General features: G+C 41.2%; 1 protein-coding gene across 1 annotated transcript in view; it reads right to left on the bottom strand.

The window, feature by feature from the left end:
- map3k1 (mitogen-activated protein kinase kinase kinase 1, E3 ubiquitin protein ligase) overlaps positions 1-13,176 on the bottom strand; it is a 61,523-nt gene extending 48,347 nt beyond the window's left edge. Inside the window, exon 1 of the mRNA XM_063014076.1 lies at positions 12,686-13,176. Coding sequence (XP_062870146.1) covers positions 12,686-13,176 — 491 coding nt within the window. The remainder of the gene's footprint in view (positions 1-12,685) is intronic.
- Positions 13,177-20,634: the final 7,458 nt, after the last annotated feature.

Genomic DNA, 20,634 nt, shown 5'->3' on the forward strand with positions numbered 1-20,634 from the left:
AATGTTTTGACTCTTAAACTTCAACTCATGGTAGTGGCTGTGCTCTGGGGTGACGCTACGATTTTTGTGACAACCGTGAGCATATACAATCCAAGCAATTAGGGCTAACTCAAGGAGGATGGGGGTCCCTGCTGAGTCTGGTTATTCTCAAGGTTTCTTCCTGTAATTTTAAGAGAGTTTTAAAGGGTTGCCAGAACTTGCCACTGTCACCCTTGGCTTGCTCAACAGGGGTTTTGGTCTGTTGGTCCTAGATTGAGACAATGTCCATTGTAAAAAGTGCTATACATAGTGCTATATATATTTGACTTGACATGACTTGACAAGTGTCCAACAATGACAATCTGGTAATGGAAGGGCTCAACCCAGGGACCTTCAGATTACGAGTTCAGTTCCCAGGCTAACTAAATGCTGTAAAAATAAATAAAGCTTTATGTGTTTGGTTCTCTGTAAGTCTTAGCCGCAACATTTGCATTTTCTACTTCTGGAACTTGTAAAAACAAAGTGGGTAAGTAAAATGTTAGACGTATTTTATACAGCAGGCATTAGAATGATAATTCTCGGTAATACAAAGGAACTTCAGTGTAGGTTATTTTTGAAAGGCATGAATACGGAAGGATGTTACAGCAGCAGCAGAATCAAAGAATGAGCTAAACAAGCTAACAACAAGAAACGCCGAGTCAGGAAGCAATCAGAAATAGGGGCAAGATTGACATCTTAAAGTCCAAGTCTAGTAATTATTATAATTATAATTAACACGGCACTAAGAACGCTGGAACATTAATGTATGCTTTTAAAGAGCACAGATAAATATTCTCATCTAATTCTCTAATAATTCTCTTATAAATAAGCAGCTTATTAGCTTATTACAGTTTCTCAGAAGTTAAACATGCATGGCTACCTTAACAAACAAGAATTACAAAACAAATTAAGCGAGACAAAACTTGACCTCTAAAGAACAGAAAAGACAAAGGGAAAACAACTGCGGACGAGCGTCCCGAGGGAAGCATGGGGCCGGAGCAGCTGCCCGGATGAACTCTGAGGGAGAAAAGGAGTGGCTGAGTAAACACTTGCAAAGTCTTTGCAAAAGCAGATTGAACTCCAGTTAATGGAATGTTAAAAAAGGCTAAAAGGCTTACCGGGTGGTCGAGTGCTTCTTGGTCATTTCCTCCCTTTGCTAGCAATCTCTGCTTTAGTACCAGCTGTCCACAAATCATCCTCATAACAGTATGGAATCAGTTTAATTGTATAAAATATATTCATAATACTGTACATGCTACATGACACTAACTAGCGACGAGCATGAGTAGCAGTAGGTTATAGTTATTGTATAGTGACCAAGATTGTATAATTATCCAAGGTGATCACAACTATTGCATTATGTTTACAATCCAAGGCTATAATCACTATAGATAGATAGATAGATAGATAGATAGATAGATAGATAGATAGATAGATAGATAGATAGATAGATAGATAGATAGATAGATTAGATAGATTAGATAGATTAGATAGATTAGATAGATAGATAGATAGATAGATAGATAGATAGATAGATAGATAGATAGATAGATAGATAGACTCAAAATGTCCAAGGGTAGTTGTAGTCTAGCGTTTAAGGAACTGGACTAGTATTGAAAGGTTGCTGGTTCAAGCCCCACCACTGCCAGGTTGCCACTGTTGAGCCCTTGAGCAAGGCCCTTAACCCTCAATTGCTTAGACAGTATACTGTCACAGTAATGTAAGTCGTTTTGGATAAAAGCGTCTGCTAAATGCCGAAAATGTAAACGTCCCACCCCCAATATACTGATGTAAAAATCCCCCCACACCCAGGTAGATTTGCCAGGTAGATATGGCTTTGTTTCAAACATTGGTGAACACCATGTTTATCATTTATAACTTCATAATAACAAAAAAATATAATAGTTGTATTGATATGTACTATGATTGATCGTATGGTTTTAACAATGGGTCTGTCTATAAACCTAATCACCGTACATGCGCTCCTGATAAGAAGGCTGTCTAAATCCTTAGATACCTTAAAATGCTGACTACTGAGGTGCCCTTATGTCGAAGCGATAATCTGACTGAACAACAAGAGGGCATCAGATGCTTCCTTAGCGATGAAAGCAATCCCAGCATTCAGTGCGGCACGACTTTTCTGATTTTTTATCTGTATAAAGAAGTACAAGTATCATTAATTAGCAAATTCGGGCTTGTCAGTGACAATTCAACTGTTTTCGGTACACGGAGGGAGATGTTTGCTGGCATGCTAGCGAGTTGTGCCACCTCATCCCATTGGTTTGAATGGCCTGAAGCTAACTGTGTTAGTCTAGTAAGCGAAAACTGCAGTAGTGCGTCAAAATAATCTTCCATAATGATTCTGATGTCTTATTAGAATCCTCTCTACTTAGGAAGCTGTCTTGATAGGCAATAGGCAGCAAAACAGCTCACTATGTTTTCGAACAGACCCAAAGTATCAACGGTAATTGAATTTTTCCTTTTTAATTTCATTATCTGTTTTATTACTGCTTTCTCCTTGTCAGGGTCGTGGTGGGCCTAGCTTCCCAGAAAATCTTTGGGCATAACGCTCCTCCACCCCAAGGTCAGGATGGCAATCTATCGCAAATACCCGGCCAAACCCCCCCCACCCATGGGGCGTGTCTGTAGGTGTGCACCTGACCAGCCAATAACACAGGTGGGAATTCGAACCCTGGATACTGCAGTAGTGAGCCATCATAATATACAGCTGCGCACACAGGCTCAACATGCTGATATTCACTAACAGACCTTTTGGCTTCCTAACCTTTTAATCAGCTGGACAATACAAACGCTTCATATTTATTTCTAAGGTGACGTATCGTTATGACCAAATACAACTCAAGCAATTGAGGGTTGAGTGCCTTGCTCAGGGCCCCAAAAATCGATCTGATGATCAATAATTCAGTACCTTCGAATCTTTGAGCTTCCACTTCTTAATGTACTTTTCAATATGGTTTAATCACTGTTGTGTTCACAGGATGTACAGGTCCTGGTCACTACCTTCGGTTTCTATTGCTCTTAGATATGTGCAACATAACCTGTCACATGCCTCATGTCACATGACTTAAATAAAAGAAATTCAAACAGGTTTGTGGCACAATGGAAACAACACAACAGTAGAAATAAACATGTGCCATGTCATAACTGCAACAGTTTTAACATAATAAATGAGACACAGCCTAACTGCCAGGGTTAAGCAGGTACCCCTGACCAGCCAAAGCATGCCCACCTGTTCCACGTGTCCGTCTCTGCATTGTCCTACCATGCCAGCTGTTAAGTCCTGTAGGTTACATGTGTCCGCCTAAAGGGCTGATTAGTTTATCGTCACCCAATTCACCCAAGTCCCAAAGCTCACGTTACCAATTTACGATCCCTGGATGAGACACATGAGGTCAAGCCAACATTCCCATGCTGTTTCCCAACAGCCACTGACGACTGTAGGGGAATCAGGTGAACTATTGATTGCTGTGCTAACAGACAGGATCCATTTAAATAACCCACAGGGAGAAAATAGTAACCACAAATACACGGTACAGAGGAACAAAGTATGTCACTTCCTGGCACGCTTGTTCTGGAAAAGACTTTGGACCTAAAATTCTGTACATTTAAGGATGTGTGGATGTTATTTCATTCCTAGCGAACCAGTTACTGTACCTAAACACTTGGCGCTGGGGTTTGCTTTAAGAAAACCAGGGTAAAGGCAATGACGTCCTCTCTAAACTAACCAATATCCGATCTAGAGCTTTCAGCAAGGATGCTAACAATACTCGACTTCCACGAGCACACTGACCTGTCAAAGTAGAAGAATTTAACCTAAATTTAGCTTAGCAGTTCATGCTGTTGGCTGAACGCAACTGCCCAACTGTCCAATCATGTCTTCCTGACTCCACTGTGTTGTGTTAGAATGAGACCAGACAAACAGGAAGCAAATCCAGCTAGTGTTAGCTAGCACAATGGCTAAATCAGGAAAAAGGTTCTCTTTACAGACCCTCTTTTCTTATGCTTTCAGCTAGGATGGCAAAAGGCATTGTATAAGCAAACGGTTATTAGTTATTATCAGGGCCCTACTAAATTCATGGAGAAATGTGCTTAAAACCCGAGTAGTGTTTGAGCTGCTTTAGACTTCAATATCTTGGACATTGTATTGTACACGTGTATACACTGACCAGACATAACATTATGACCACTGACAGGTGAAGTGAATAACACTGATTATCTCTTCATCACGGCACCTGTTAGTCGGTGGGATATATTAGGCAGCAAGTGAACATTTTATCCTCAAAGTTGATGTGTTAGAAGCAGGAAAAATGGGCAGGTGTAAGGATTTGAGCGAGTTTGACAAGGGCCAAATTGTGATGGCTAGACGACTGGGTCAGAGCATCTCAGAAACTGCAGCTCTTGTGGGGTGCTCCCGGTCTGCAGTGGTCAGTATCTATCAAAAGTGGTCCAAGAAAGGAACAGGGTCATGGACCACCACCAAGGCTCATTGATGCACGTGGGGAGTGAAGGCTGGCCCAACAGACGAGCTACTGTAGATCAGATTGATGAAGAAGTTAATGCTGGTTCTGATAGAAAGGTGTTAGAATACACAGTGCATCGGAGTTGCAGGGCTGTTTTGGCAGCGAAAGGGGGACCAACACAATATTAGGAAGGTGGTCATAATGTTATGCCTGATCAGTGTATGTATACATGACAAATTAAGGCATTCCATTCTATACTATTCTATCACTTAGAGGGATATTCACATACTTTTGGCTATGCACTTGCACAAGAATTAACATGTACTGCTCAGTTCTGACAGGCTTATAGCCTGACACACTTTGCTATAAAGTAGGTGTTTTGGTAGCGTTTGTGTTTCTCAAAAGATTTAATATTCACGTTCCACCCAAATCTAGACAATATTCTGCTACACAACCAGATAAGCGTGAGTATCTGTGGGAGTTTTATTAACATGCCAGTTGCATGCACCCCACTGTTATACAACAATGGTCCTCTTATTTGGCCATCAAGTTTTGGTATGTTGCCTACAGTACAGTAATAGCAGTCAAACCCCCAAGTAACCGATGAGTACTCTCGTTGGAGTGCGACCACTAAATTTGGACACTGCTGAGTCCACAAAGTCACATTAAAGTGTCAAAAATATCTACATTTGCATCAGTTTTAAAGCATCTCTCACCAACATCAGTGCAACATGCGGTGTGTGATGTGGTTCTTTATCAGAACAGGGTCAGTCACACATGTGCACGGCTGTATCATGTGCATGTGCTGAGGGGCATCCACCCGAGCCCCCCACCCAAATATTTCAACCATATTGTTTTAACTGGTAATCTAGGGCCCGATTATTCAGGGACCCGTGTTTACTTTTCACATGTAATCTCTAGCTTGCCCTGTCCTGCCGCTAACTAAACAGAAACCGGGAGGAGGGGGACCCCTGGGTCTGCCTGGCAGGGCCTAATGGGCATGGAAATATCCGGGTCTTTGTTGCCGGTGATCAGGCATGAGCATTCAGCTAACCCCGGGGCTTTAAACAAGCAGTTTTTTGGTGACCGTGAAGAGGCCTTGACTGGTTAGACAAAACAGGCTAACTCTCCGGAGACCTCACACTCTGCAGAAAGGGCACACATTTTTAGACACCAATATTTACAGACTAGATGGCAGACGGAGGTTGTCCTAAAGGACAAACAAAGTCCTATTTCTAGTGTAATGAAAGGAATCTATAGGAAACCACTTCTGAAACGGGTAAATATTAAAATAATCTGTGTGTATTAGCAGTTTGCAAGTCAGCAATACGCATTCATCTGCAAAACATTATTCTTATTGCAACAATCACTAAAATATGTTGCAAGAAGTAAAAAATAAACCTGCTTTTTGAAAATAAGGAACTAGTACAGCTTCCCTTTCAGCACCAACTGGATGGGCTTACTTCCTAATAGGGGGCATCTGTCATATACAACATTTTGCAGCTTATCTTGCCCAACTTATCAGTAATTTGAAATGACAAACCCACACCAACCAGTACAAATCATAAAAGCTTGTGCCTAAAAGTGGAGACCGGCATGTCAAACATTCAGCTTCTAAGTTAGTCCTTGCATACCTAGCAAGGAATATTTTGGACACCAGCAATCGTAAATATTTCAGCTTGTGATAGACAGTATGCAGCCTTCACAAAAACACACAAAAATTCAATGCGACCGGTATCGTCTGCTTGTTTTTATCTAGACTTAAGTGTGACGAGTTCATGCTGTTCAAATAAACCTCATTAAGTGGGTCTTCAGAACAGGAATACCTGCATTAAGTCACTATTAGCAATCTAATACCCAGATAAAGCTGATCAAGCTGGGGGTTTTTTCTATTTTATTTATGCATTTTTCCCATTTTCTCCCAATTTAGAAAAGTCAATTTGTCTTCCGTTGCTGGGTGATCCCTGATTGCAGTCGAGGTGGGTATATGCAGCCCTTAGCGGAACCCCTTTTCACCCACGCATTCTGCACAGGCCCCTCTCTAGCCACCAATCAGGGTCCTTACACAGCGTTTGAAGACCCCACCCACATAGTCCGGTCTTCCCGCCCTAGTAGAACCGTGTCTGCTGCAGGCACTGTCAATTATGCCCGGTAGACGGCGCCCAGCCGACCGGTGGCAACGTCGAGTTTTGGACCGAGGAGTTCAGAATCTCGGTGCTGGTGTGCTAGCGGAAAATTCCGCTGCGCCACTTGGGCGCCTTGGGCTCGTTTATGCTTGGGCATTTTTGAGAGAAGTGTGAGAAGGCGGGTCATAAAGAGAAAGGTCAAATCAGGGTAGACTACAAAAGCTGAATCCCGGACATTTTTGGCAATTTAAAAATCCCGACCAGGTCCAAAAAAGAGGACGTCCAGACGTATGGTCACCCTAGCCATAAACAATAAAAAGTAAACTGAATTAATTAGCCAGTTAATTAATTCAATAGCCATTCTGATCTTGGCAGATTCTTAACTAAGTACTAGGGATTATCTAGTAACACTGATAAACATCAAGTCCTTTCATGGTTTTATTTACGTTATAGATAAACTGGACAGGTCATGGCTGAATGAAATCATGTCCTATTAAGTAAGGCAGAATTCCAAATCGCATTATTAGAGTTTAGAAGTAGCACATTATAAAGAGTTCTGAACACCATTTAGGTAAGTGGCACATCACAAACAAGCACTACTCCTTGTGCAGTACACCCTTCCACTTACTGTCCACTAGCCTGTGAGAACGGTGCTGTGCATGTTCCCGTCTCTTTGCTTTATTACTGCCAGGGTGTGTTTGCCATCATGGCCTCTAAGACTAAAGACCCCAGCGCACTGACATTCTTCTTAACATATCAGTATCACAAGTGGAGATTTCCCATGGGAACAGTAGTCGGTTGTGGCAGGTCCGAGCGCCAAGTTTTGGGCAGTTATTTTGGACGCTGAAGTTATTGTGGCTCCAGATGTTAAGCTGTGGCTAATTTTAGAATAAAGAAGGTTGGCGAGTCATGGTATCATCACACGACAAGTTTACAAGAAACCAAAACTGAGAAGTAGAGAATACCCCAACATACAGTACTACACAGTATTTTATTTCACAGGGATGTAAGGTCGGGCTCATCATCAGTCTACGGATTCACAAAATACAGTTCTAATGTAGAAAGCTCTAATCTAGTAAATACAGAAATGCCAAATCTGGAATCCTGACCCAAAAAGGCTGCCACAGCATTTTACAGTGCCAAGCAATAGCCAATAGTCTACATCTAGTTAGCCAAGAGCTCATTCTAAAGCAAGACAATGACCAAGACAATGACCGGACTATTTCAAATCTACATTAGAAGACAAGACAAGACAGCACCCAAGTGGCACAGCGGGATATTCCGCTAGCACACCAGCCCCGAGATTCTGAATTCCTCGGTCTTCAATTGCTGTGTAAGGACCCTGATTGGCGGATAGAGGCACCTGTGCAGAGTGCATGGGTGGAAAAGGGTTCCGTTAAGTGCTGCGGAGGCTGTCAGAGGACGTGTAAGCAGCAATATACCCACCTTGACTGCAAAAAATTAGGGATCCCCAGCAGCGGAAGACAAACGAACTACGCTAAATTGGGACAAAATGAAAGAAAAATGCATAAAATATATATATATTTTTTAAAGTGTCAATTTGTGTTATCAAAATTGCATGTATTTATCAATGATTATTCTTATTTCTGTTTATTAAGACCTCAGCAATGGTTAAAAACTGATAGGTGCTATGACTGTTATATTTTTAACCTCCACAGGATCTGACCGACACGAAACCTCTGACCCAAAACCCACCCACATTTAGTTTCATACCATCGTACGATAAACTGTTTAACTTGGCTAGATGAAAGCCGCATGATACTGTATTTTCTTTTCCAGTGGAGGTATCTCATCCTGCATCTGACTGGCAGCCCCCTGTAAACCACCACATCAGAGCTTTTGCCACATCCGCTTGAAATGCAAACAAATTAATTACGATCCCATGGGCTGGGAACACCCTGTGCAGCCACATCAACTCATTACACTTAAAAAAAAAAAAAAGCTTGTTCACAGTGGCAGCACAGCAGCTGTTTTATAACTTGTAACCTAACCACTGCTTATTGAGTTGGGAAATTTAGGCCAAGGTTCAAACCACATGATAATTAACTGGCTTAGCAGCTCTAGCAGCTCTCTTTATTTATAAAAGTGAAATGTAATAATGGTATTGTTAAAGCAATTTATAGTTTCTAAACAAGAACACATTCTGTAGGACCTTGGCAAGCGGATTTCTTGGCAGCTTTGCTAAATGCATGTGGCTGTGCATGGCCAAATGACCCCTCCACATGGATCGGTCCCTACAGTGATCAAGGGGACGCCTTCAAAGGAAACAAAAGCACCCGAGACCTCTGAATAAGGTAGCCCTCTTTTAAAAAGCATGTCAGACCAACGCGGGATATCAATAGCCGCCTCCTTTGATCTCTCCTCGAGTAGATGACAGCGGCTGCAGTCTGGCAGATGAGCTCACCCAAAGCCAGGGTATACAAGCAGGAGAACATCTGTTTTTGGATCCTTTTCAACACCTGTCAAGAAATCTTCTTCCTGTGACATTTGTTCAGGGGTATGACGGGTTGAGATAGCTATTTATTGGCAAAGAAGAGCCTGGTGCTCCTCTTCTCACCTGAGGGGACACGACGGTGACTGAATCGGGCTGCTGGCGTCAGATTCCCTTTACTACACTCACATGAAAGTGTGAATAAACAATCTGTCTGGTAAAGTGATAAAATAAATAGGAATGTCTACTAATAGGGCCAAAACTAAAAGGGAAATATGACTTTTTCGTATCTGCATGGACTCCTCTTGAATAAAATTGGCACTGGGGTTTATGGTGATCTTTGCAATTCCAATTATACTTTGAAACAAGGTGTAAATAAGCCAATGTTTTTGTATTGTATGTACAAGGTGTATTCAAATTTAGTAATGCAGTATGCAGTTCAGGAATTTACAAAGGTGTCATTCAACCCAACAGTGAATTTATGATCTTTCCACTAGCCAGCTCCAGTAAACAAACTCCCAGGAACGAGACCCATCTACTACCAACCTTGCTCATGAGTAGAACAGCTAACAGGGACATGCTGAAACCCAGCTTGAGTTGGAAAAAAAAATTGGCATTCAAAGAGCTCTCATATCAGACAAAGAGAGATTGTTCTTTCAATAACAACCGACAGCCATAAGCAGGGCTTCGAGAAGCACCAGTAAGTGGAACAATCTGCAATTGTGCCGTAGATTCATTGAGTTGACTGATGGACAGAGCGGCCAGTAATATCTGCCAACGTGAGGATCCTACTTTTTTATCTGTAGCAACACAAATCAAGTCAATATGGCTGATATATGAGTTTTAAAATGCTTCAAGCAGGTGCCAGATTAGCAAAAAAGGAACACCAAGTGAGGGCCGCAAACAGCACTAGCCCACTTCTTTCTAAAACTGTAATATAGCTTAGTGGGGTTTATGGAAACACAATTTAAGGTGTGTTATCTTGAAGCGTCTTTGCAAAATATTTTCAAATATGTAAATGCACTGCAACTAAACACGTTACACACAAGGTAAACCCAAGGATTTTGCAATAAATTGCACAAACAAGCACTTTTCTCTTAAATCATGGTGTAAATGTCTATTTCTGTGCTTTGGTACAGACTGATATATCCAAAGACAAAATAGCTAATTGGGCATACTGGAAATGGGAGCTAGTTAGTGATATCAGCTTAAGTAACACACCAAAGTTTATTTCCAGTAATAATTACAATAACTAAGAATTGACTGAATAATTGACTGCTGTTTAATTAACTAATAAGGCTATAATTATAATTATTTTACAGCCAAGAGTTCTTGGGCCACATTTGTGCATAGTATTTGGACTCTGAGGTCATAGACTATCAAGGACTGGCATCCTAGACTAAGAAATTAATTGACTAACCATTACATAAATGTGTAGAGACGTACAGTCAACAAATGCTATTACATTAGACAACTGGTGTTACAAAACCTCTATTTAAATAAAAGTCTATTAATACTACACTAAATTAGTATCAGTACTAAATGTTGACTACTTCTAGATTTGCTTGTTGTTAGGAACCAAATTAAGGCCATTGAATTATTTCCATACTTAAAACTGGTCCAAATCTGTAAATCAACTGCAATGATGAACAAATGTGTATTAATGCAATAGGTTGAGAATAACTTAGTTAAGAAAAGCACCGAGGGACAGACACAGATTTAGAAAATTTCCTATAAATTAAACTTCTCATAATGACGTTAAAAGGAGCAATATGGGAATTTTACCATGAGCCTCTCATAGGAAGATCAGAATTTCAGTTGGCAAATAGTTAACCAAGAAAAAGACTTGCTGAGATTGCAACTCCCGTCTTTAAAAGAACACCGGGAAATATTTAATCCTGATTAATTAATAATAAGCTGATGACATCTGAATAACAATGCAATCCTATCATAAATCGACACCTGAAAAACGAGCCAGGTCGACTTGTTTACAGTGCTCCTGCTGTTACAGTATTGTAGGCATGCTCCCAAGAGCCCCTCACTCCAGCGCAATCTTTACTGCTCACAAATGCAAAACATGGCAGATGCCTTTGCTAAATGGCTCGCATACTCTTGGGGAAAACACAGTCGGCTGCTGTAGTTTGTCTTGTAACCGCTAAAGCCAGAATTGATTGGTAAACAATGTATTACAGCAATAAAACCTTGTCATGCCAAGACTGGAAAAAAGCCAGAAGAATTGAGCAATATTGTCAAAGGGTCTAACATGCAGGTTATGTGGCAGCATAAATGACACGACACAACAACCTGCGTACTATCATTAGCTTCATACTCATACACGACAAAAGTGCACTACATTGAAACAACACCTACACTACATGGCCAAAAGTATGTAGACACCTGACTATAATCTGACAGAAAATTCAGTTCAAAACCATTGACATCAAGTAGGAAATTTGATAAATGAATACTTTTAAAAGTAATAACATAAATAATCCAACACCTTTTTGCCACTGGGTGTTTGTTTGTTTATTTATTAGGATTTTAACGTCATGTTTTACACTTTGGTTACATTCATGACAATAACGGTAATTACTCGTTACACAAGGTTCATCAGTTCACAAGTTTATATCGAACACAGTCATGGACAATTCAGTATCTCAAATTCAGGAGGAAACCGGAGCACCCGGAGGAAACCCCCGCAGACATGGGGAGGACCCGGGCCTGCCCACCTGGAGATCGAACCCAGGACCTTCTTGCTGTGAGGAGACGGTGCTACCCACTGAGCCACTATGCCGCCCTGCCAAAAATATGTAGACACCTGACTATAAGCTGACAGACAGCTCACTCCAAACCGTTGACATTAACATGGAAATTTGATAACTGAATACTTGCAAAGGTGATAACATAAATAATCCAACTCCTTTTTGCCATTGGGTGTACACCTCTGGGGTTATGCATTAACATGTTTGCGAAACCACCAGAAGATACATGGTAAACAGTTTAAAAAAGAAGAAAGTGTAAAAACTATAGTAATTTGATACAGACAGAATTACATTGGTTCAATTCCCTGGATTTTTACATTTCAAAATCAGTTAGGAAATGGTGCATTTCTTGTTTTTCAAAGATTATGTATTGCACAACATGTCTGCTTTCTAAATTACCAAATTGAGACAGTTCTGCTTTAATGTAGATAAACTTGGAGTTAGATTGTTCCAACTGGCTAAACATTATAAACATTATAAACATATATAAACACCAGAACACGTTGGAGAAATCAATAGTAGTGTATTGGTTCCCATGTGCTTGTGTAATCTAAGTGCACTTAGTTTCTCACTGTATTAAAACTAAAGTTTAGTATAATAATGTGCAATCAGACATGGCCAGAATTGGATCATAATTACAGTGGATCCAATTAATCACAGTGAGATCCAGAACACTAGGTCTGAGTTCACTACTTATATTGAACATGTGAAAGTTCTAAGAGTTATTAGCTTTCAGATTTTTCCAGTAAGCCAAGTAAACTGGTTTTATTAAAGATTTCTGGTCGTCCACAATGTTTCCACGTGTATGAGTGTGTTTATTTGTAAATAATCCGATTTAAAACTCACCTATGATGTGCAGCGTTCACTTCTCCCGAAGTTGCTGTAGCACCATTCTCAGAGCCGAGATGTTCGTTGCTGGTTTTACCAAAACTTTTCGATAATTCCTGAGAGCCAGTGGATAAACTATTGCTTGTTTGATCAACCGAGTGTTCCGCTGATGAATTGCTCTGCTGGAGATGCCGACTGTGCTGGGATAAAGTGGCGTGAACTGCAGCGGGAGAGGACGCGGATAAGAAGTGAAAGTGCGCCGCCGCTGAACACACACCGTTCTCGGGACACAGCAGCAGATCCTCCGACTTCTCCAGATCCACACTCCGGACTTTCCGCAGATCTTTCCGCCTCCACTGCGCGCCTTCCCCCGCGTTTCTCTTCACTCTGGCCGGACTGGTCGAAACACCGGTCGTACTGGAACCACCTTGAGGTCCGCTTCCAACGTTTGCGCCGTCGTTTAAATCTAATAATCCCGACGACGAGGTCCGGCTCCCCGCCGTCGCCATTTTCTGTCCCGAATTTTGCCACTTAATAGGTGCACTGAGGGAGAGAGGGAGTGGAGGGTCAGGGGGCGGAGCTTGTGGGCGGGGCCAAGCACCTACAGTCTGTTTACACAGGCCAGCGGGTGTTAGTATAAAAGCTGAGAGGAGTGCACTAACTCCATTTTTATCATTTATACTCACATAAAAGTATAAAATCATATATATATATATATCCACGGATCAGCCATAACATTAAAACCAGCTTCTTGTTTCTACACTCACTGTCCATTTTATCAGCTCCACTTACCATATAGAAGCATTCTCAGCACTGCAATGATATGGTGGTGGTGTGTTAGTGTGTGTTGTGCTGGTATGAGTGGGTCAGACACAGCTCTGCTGGAGTTTTTAAATACCGTGCCCACTCACTGTACACTCTATTACTTTGTCCACCTTGTAGATGTAAAGTCAGAGACGATCGCTCATCTAATGCTGCTGTTTGAGTTGGTCATCTTCTAGACCTTCATCAGTGGTCACAGGACACTGCCCATGGGGCGCTGTTGGCTGAATATTTTTGTTTGGTGGACTGTTCTCAGTCCAGCAGTGACAGTGAGGTGTTTAAAAACTCCAGCAGCGCTGCTGTGTCTTATCCAGTCATACCAGCACAACACGCACTAACATACCACCACCATGTCAGTGCAACTGCAGTGCTGAGAATGATCCACCACCCAAATAATACATGCTGTGTATTGGTCCTGTGGTGGTCCTGACCATTGAAGAACAGGTGAAAGCAGGTTAATAAAGTATGTAGAGAAACAGTAATTGTAGTAATTGTAGCACTTCAAAGTGCTTCTATTTGGTAAGTGGAGCTGATAAAATGGACAGTGAGTGTAGAAACAAGGACAAAATAAAACCTGAAACACTAAATCGCTCGGTATCCTCGGTGCCAAAATGTCCTTTAAGTGTTGTGAGAAGGAAGGGCAACATTATGAAGTGGTAAATTCTTTATTATACCAACTTTTTTGGAATGTGTTGCAGGCCTGAAATGTAGGAATGGATGTTTATTAATAAATCGAATGAAGTTGACCAGATAAAACATGAAATATCTCAGGTTCATCCTGTCTGCAATGAAAGTCAAAGTAAATGAAAGAAACTCTGTGTTTTTTTATTATTTGCATTTTCCAATAATGTCCCAACTTTTTCTGATTTGGGGTTGTATTTCTGTATATAAGTGTGTTTTCTTATAAGCCCACCAGTTAGATTTTTAAAAACTGGCTGAGCAGTAAACGCTTCTTTTTGGGTTTAGGTGGTTACAGGGTGGCCATAGCAAGAACAATTTCCTGTCTCTGTGGACCCAGTCCATCTCTGAACTCTATTCTTAGCCGGTCAGGCTTCCTGTGGCTTCTGCATTTCCTGCTCACGTGGAAGGCTGCACTGTTTGTGATCTTGTTTCTGTTATCTTAGCCATGGTCAGCACTTTTGTGATATTTGGGAAACAGATCAAATGAACTTTAAGTGTAGAATGGATCATACAATGTGGTGCGATCCTCAGCTCACTCAGTGGTGATTATTGTCATATTGTACTTGGACTAATAAAATACAAACAAATGTATGTTCATGTCTTTATTTAATATTTTAATTAATAATTTAAATACTCGGTGCAAACACAGTAATAAAACCAAATAAGACTTTAAGCTTGGGTTGTAGAAGTGCCCAATAAAAAGCACACAAAGCCTGACAATGGCATCTTCTAAGTACGATCTCTTCATGTTTACCATTGTTCAATCAAAACTAATTTTAAATAAGCTTATGGATTTTAAAGGATTAAAGGAATTTCTTAGCAAATAATAATAGATATCCATCAATCTGCCAAAGAAATGCAACCTGACATGCAACCTGAACCTCGAAGACAAAGCAGTACATCAATTCTGTGCAGAAATGCCTCAGAGTTCTCTGGCCACGAGCTCATCTCAGATGCCCGAAAGACAGTTGAAACATGAGCTGTTGTCTGATGAGTCCACACACAGCTTGTTTTAGGGGAAAATGAAGTCTCTGAAGTCTTGTATCAAGCCAAAATAGACACCATTAAAGCATGTTGGAGAGAATACCATCAGTTTGAGACAGCTTTGCCCAATGGCCTGAACAGTGCACAGTGGGAATCAAACCCAGAACGTCTTGCTGTAAGGCGACAGAGCTACCCAACGAGCCAGCGTGCCACCTTGTACTTTTTTAGTGAAATTAAAGTTTAAGAGAATGACAAGTCATAGATTGTTGTATTTATTGCATCTTAAAAATGTCCCAAAAGACAAAATTAGGAGAAAAATATGCAGCAGTAGAAGTGATGTTATTATTTGGACTTTCCACATTAACAAGTGTTTTGTACTCAGACAAATCTTTGGTGACCTTCACCTTTGTGTCCTTTGTTTGTGTACAGAGTGTCATAGTGCTGCAGCACTAACACATACTTCATACAATTTGGCAGTTAGTGTTAAAAAAGGGTGTGAAATAGATGACACATCTTAATACCATGTAATGGCTATAGCTGTCCACCACAGTGTGATCATGGCATTTCAGCTGACTTGCTATTTTAAGTTGGTTTAGTAATACAAATATATACCAATCAGCCATAACATTAAAACCACCTCCTTGTTTCTACACTCACTGTCCATTTTATCAGCTCCACTTACCATATAGAAGCACTTTGTAGTTCTACAATTACTTACTGTAGTCCATCTATTTCTCTGCATGCTTTGTTCGCCCCCTTTCATGCTGTTCTTCAATGGTCAGGACTCTCCCAGGACCACTACAGAGTAGGTATTATTTGGGTGGTGGATCATTCTTAGCACTGCAGTGACAATGACATAGTGGTGGTGTGTTAATGTGTGTTGTGCTGGTATGAGTTTTTAAACACTGTGTCCACTCACTGTCCACTCTATTAGACACTCCTACCTAGTTGATCCACCTTGTAGATGTAAATTCAGAGACGATCGCTCATCTATTGCTGCTCTTTGAGTTGGTCATCTTCTAGACCTTCATCAGTGGTCACAGGACGCTGCCCACGGGGCGCTGTTGGCTGGATATTTTTGGTTGGCGGACTATTTTCTGTCCAGCAGTGACAGTGAGGTGTTTAAAAACTCCATCAGCACTGCTGTGTCTGATCCACTCATACCAGCACAACACACACTAACACACCACCACCATGTCAGTGTCACTGCAGTGCTGAGAATGACCCACCACCCAAATAATACCTGCTCTGTGGTGGTCCTGGGAGAGTCCTGGCCATTGAAGCATGCAGACAAACAGATGGACTACAGTCATTAATTGTAGAACTACGAAGTGCTGTCACACGGTAAGTGCTGTCACAGTGATGTCACTATGTATGAATAGTGCAGGTCGACGACGTCCAAGGATCATGGTGGCAACATAAACTACCAGCTGAACAATTCACTCACTTACTCACTTTCTAAGTTGCTTATCCAAATCAGGTTCATGGGGGTGCTGCAGCCTATCCCAGCTCTCAATGGGCGCAAGGCACACAGTAACACCCTGGACAGGGCACCAGTCCATCGCCAGGTCAGGGCAATTTTAGTATCTCCAATTAACCCGACAACAGTCTTTGGACTGTAAGAAGAAACCGGAGCTCCTGGAGAAAACCCACACAGACACTGGGAGAACATGCAAACTCCACACAGAAAGAACCCAGACCACTCCACCCAGGAATCGAACCCAGGACCTTCTTGCTGTGAGGTGACAGTGCTACCCATTGAGCCATTGTGCCGTCCGCAGAATAATTTATCAGTAAAATATTATTTGGGCAGTATAATTATTCTCCACTTTAATAGACATGATGACATCATAAATGTATTTATATTTTTAAATGCATCTTTATAAAAGCATTACTAAGCATTTTCCTTTTTAAAGAATAGCCCACGGGCGATTGGTTGGTGCAGCGATTAATCATGCCTATTGGCTGATCAGCATCTACATACTGTACAGAGATGATTGACTATGTCTGGGGATGACAGGGTTAGGTTTAACTGTTTTATTCAGGATAATATATTTGATTATATTATTTATCTATTTATTTAAAATTAAAATTTTGATTTACTAACGTTGAATAAAATTTTTAGCTGCTTTGATTAGTTTGTTATGATTACAATCACCTGTTGACATCGATATTTATTTATTTATTTATTTTACCTTATTACTAGCCCTAAATAGCCCCTGTCCCAACTTTTTTGGAGGCCTGAAATGCAGAAACGGATGTTAACGGATTAACAAATAAAACAATGCTGACCAGACAAAACATGAAATATCTTGGGTTCACACTGTCCCCATACTGTCCCAACTATTTCTGATTTGGGGGATGTAGTTTTAGGTTGCATTTGATGAAGCATCAGACTGGGTTAACTGACAATGGTTTTCCATAGTACCCCCTTACACCAAGATAATATATTTATCACTGTAGCAAAAATGCCTAAAAGGTATTTAAAGTATTGAAGCGTTTACAATTTTTTGCAGTTTTTATAAATGTGTTATAACGCTGTCTATTTTTTTAGCACTCTGGACAGCTTCTATATTTTTTCTCTGCGCAATATGAAGCTCCTGTTAGCTTTATACAGTATGTTCCACAACTGTCATTGAACATCACACCAGTCATCTGCCAACCCCACCGGGTTTAACATACTTCATTTGATTTACGAGCTCTTGATTACTGCTTTATGATCGAGTTCTGGACATCTCTAGTTCCTCAGATTTCCATCCTGACACTGAAGCCCAGGAACTGGCTCTCGCTGGGTCTCTCGCTGGGGCTGTACATGCAGACACAGCGTCCATCCAGTCCATCCACAGAACCGGTGCAGCTGGGCCCTGCAGACACAGCGTCCATCCACAGAGCCGGTGCAGCTGGGCCATTTGCCCAGAATGTGTCACATGCAGGAGGAGAGGGCAGCTTTTGTCCTGGAAACCCCCGCAAGGAAAATTCTAAGTGCATACCTTTAGCAGTGGCATTCCACAAGACATTGGCACGCACACACATGCACGCACACACTTGAATGATCTATTTCAAGCTTCTAATTTTAATTTTTATTGTATGAGACATCCAGTCACAGCTATCATTAAGTTGTCTGCTTTGAGCATTACATTATTATTCATCCTAAAACCTGTGTTAACTTTACATGCTTAGTAGTGCGAATTTGCAGGCATCATTTTTACTTTGAAGCTCATTGGTTAGAAACCAAACCATGATGCCAAGGTACCTCTATCTGTTTTACCCTGGTCAGGGTCATGGTGGCCTGGTTTCCCAGACTTTTCCTGCACAATATGACTAGATTGGTTAAAAAAACTGAAAAATGCAGAAATAGGATTAAAAATAGATATGTATCTAATACCCATAAAACATTTTTAAATAGCAAATGTCCATATGTTTGCAGATGAAAGCATTAAAATATCAAGTCTTTCCCACTAACATGATTTACAATCTATTACTATAAGTGTGTTTGTATTTGTATGTACTGTAGAGCAAGAGGGGGAGAGGAGACAGTTGGACTTAATGGGAGGTGGTCAAATTAAACCCTAAAGCCTGATTTATTCATAATACTGTAGATTAAATACACCACATGGCCAAAAGTACATAAGTATGTTGGACATCCCATTTCAACAAATTTCAAACAAATAGTATTACACGAGAGTGACCTATATGTGTTCTTTTAAGCTATAATCACAGCCACTGTTGTGAGAAGGCTTCTCCAAGATTTTGACTTATGTCTATGGGAATTTATGCCCATTCTGTAAGTGTGGGCACTGATGTTGGTCAGGAAAACCTCAATTGATGTTTAGTTCAGGCCAAAGCTGCTCTGTGCAGGCCACTGGAGTTTCTTTAAAGCAAGTTTTTCCTCATGTCTTTATAGACCTTGCTTTGTGCACAGAGGACAATAATGCTGGAACAGGAAAGGACCTTTCCTAAATGGTTGGAGGCATATTGTCATATAATTTTCTTTATATAATTGATTTATTACACCTGTTATGAATTGTGATGACTATGGCTAGCTGTGAAGCAACGAATATTCCATAAACAATATTTACTAAATGTCTTGATGTAGCCCTACAGACTTTTTTCAATCGGCTGCTCTCAGCTTAGACGAACGCTAATGGGCCGACCCCATGCCTTTATGTAACAGGTACAGGAAGATGTTTGGGATGTATCAGACAGCGATACATTTGACATATACAGTATAATAAAGAAAATATACACTGATCAGTCATAACATTAAAACCACCTCCTTGTTTCTACACTCATTGTCCATTTTATCAGTTCCACTTTCCATATAGGAGCACTTTGTAGTTCTACAATTACTGACTGTAGTCCATCTGTTTCTCTGCATGCTTTGTTAGCCCCCTTTCATGCTGTTCTTCAATGATCAGGACTCTCCCAGGACCACTACAGAGCAGGTATTATTTAGGTGGTGGATCATTCTCAGCACTGCAGTGACAATGACATGGTGGTGGTGTGTTTGTGTGTGTTGTGCTGGTATGAGTGGATAAGACACAGCGATGCTGATGGAGTTTTTAAACACCTCACTGTCACTGCTGGACTGAGAATAGTCCACCAACCAAAAATATCAAGCCAACAGCACCCCATGAGCAGCGTCCTGTGACCACTGATGAAGGTCTAGAAGATGACCAACTCAAACAGCAGCAATAGATGAGCGATTGTCTCTGACTTTACATCTACAAGGTGGACCAACTAGGTAGGAGTGTCTAATAGAGTGGACAGTGAGTGGACACGGTATTTAAAAACTCCAGCAGCGCTGCTGTGTCCGATCCACTCATACCAGCACAAAACACACTAACACACCACCATAGTGTCAGTGTCACTGCAGTGCTGAGAATGATCCACCACCTAAATATTACCTGCTCTGTGGTGGTCCTGTAGGGGTCCTGACCATTGAAGAACAGGGTGAAAACAGGCTAACACAGTATGTAGAGAAACAGATGGACTACAGTCTGTAATTGTAGAACTACAAAGTGCTTCTATATGGTAAGTGGAGCTGATAGAAACAAAGAGGTGGTTTTAATGTTATGGCTGATCAGTGTATATACTCATTGTTGCATTTGATTATTGATTGTGCATTGCTCCACAGCAACATCTGGTAGGGCCTGGCCCCACCGGCCCCTAATGTAAAGACGCATCTGCCGGAATCACTGGGTGTAATGCAGTAACACATGACGAACAGGAAGTTAATCCATCGCCGGGCCTCAGCCTCGGCCAAATATGACATAGTCCGTGTCATGGTATGTCTGTGTGTAGAATCACAATCGCCCGATAGCACCATTGGGGATGCGAACCCTGGATCCCAGCGGTAGTGAGCTAGCATAATTCACAAAACACGCTCACCAGAGTTGGGGTTTCGAATACATCATATCGAATCTCAGCTCTGCCTTTCCGACTGGGCTGGGTGGCAGCATGAACAATGATTGGCTGTT

This window comes from Trichomycterus rosablanca, chromosome 18 (assembly GCF_030014385.1).
Source record: "Trichomycterus rosablanca isolate fTriRos1 chromosome 18, fTriRos1.hap1, whole genome shotgun sequence".
NCBI classification, from domain to species: domain Eukaryota; kingdom Metazoa; phylum Chordata; class Actinopteri; order Siluriformes; family Trichomycteridae; genus Trichomycterus; species Trichomycterus rosablanca.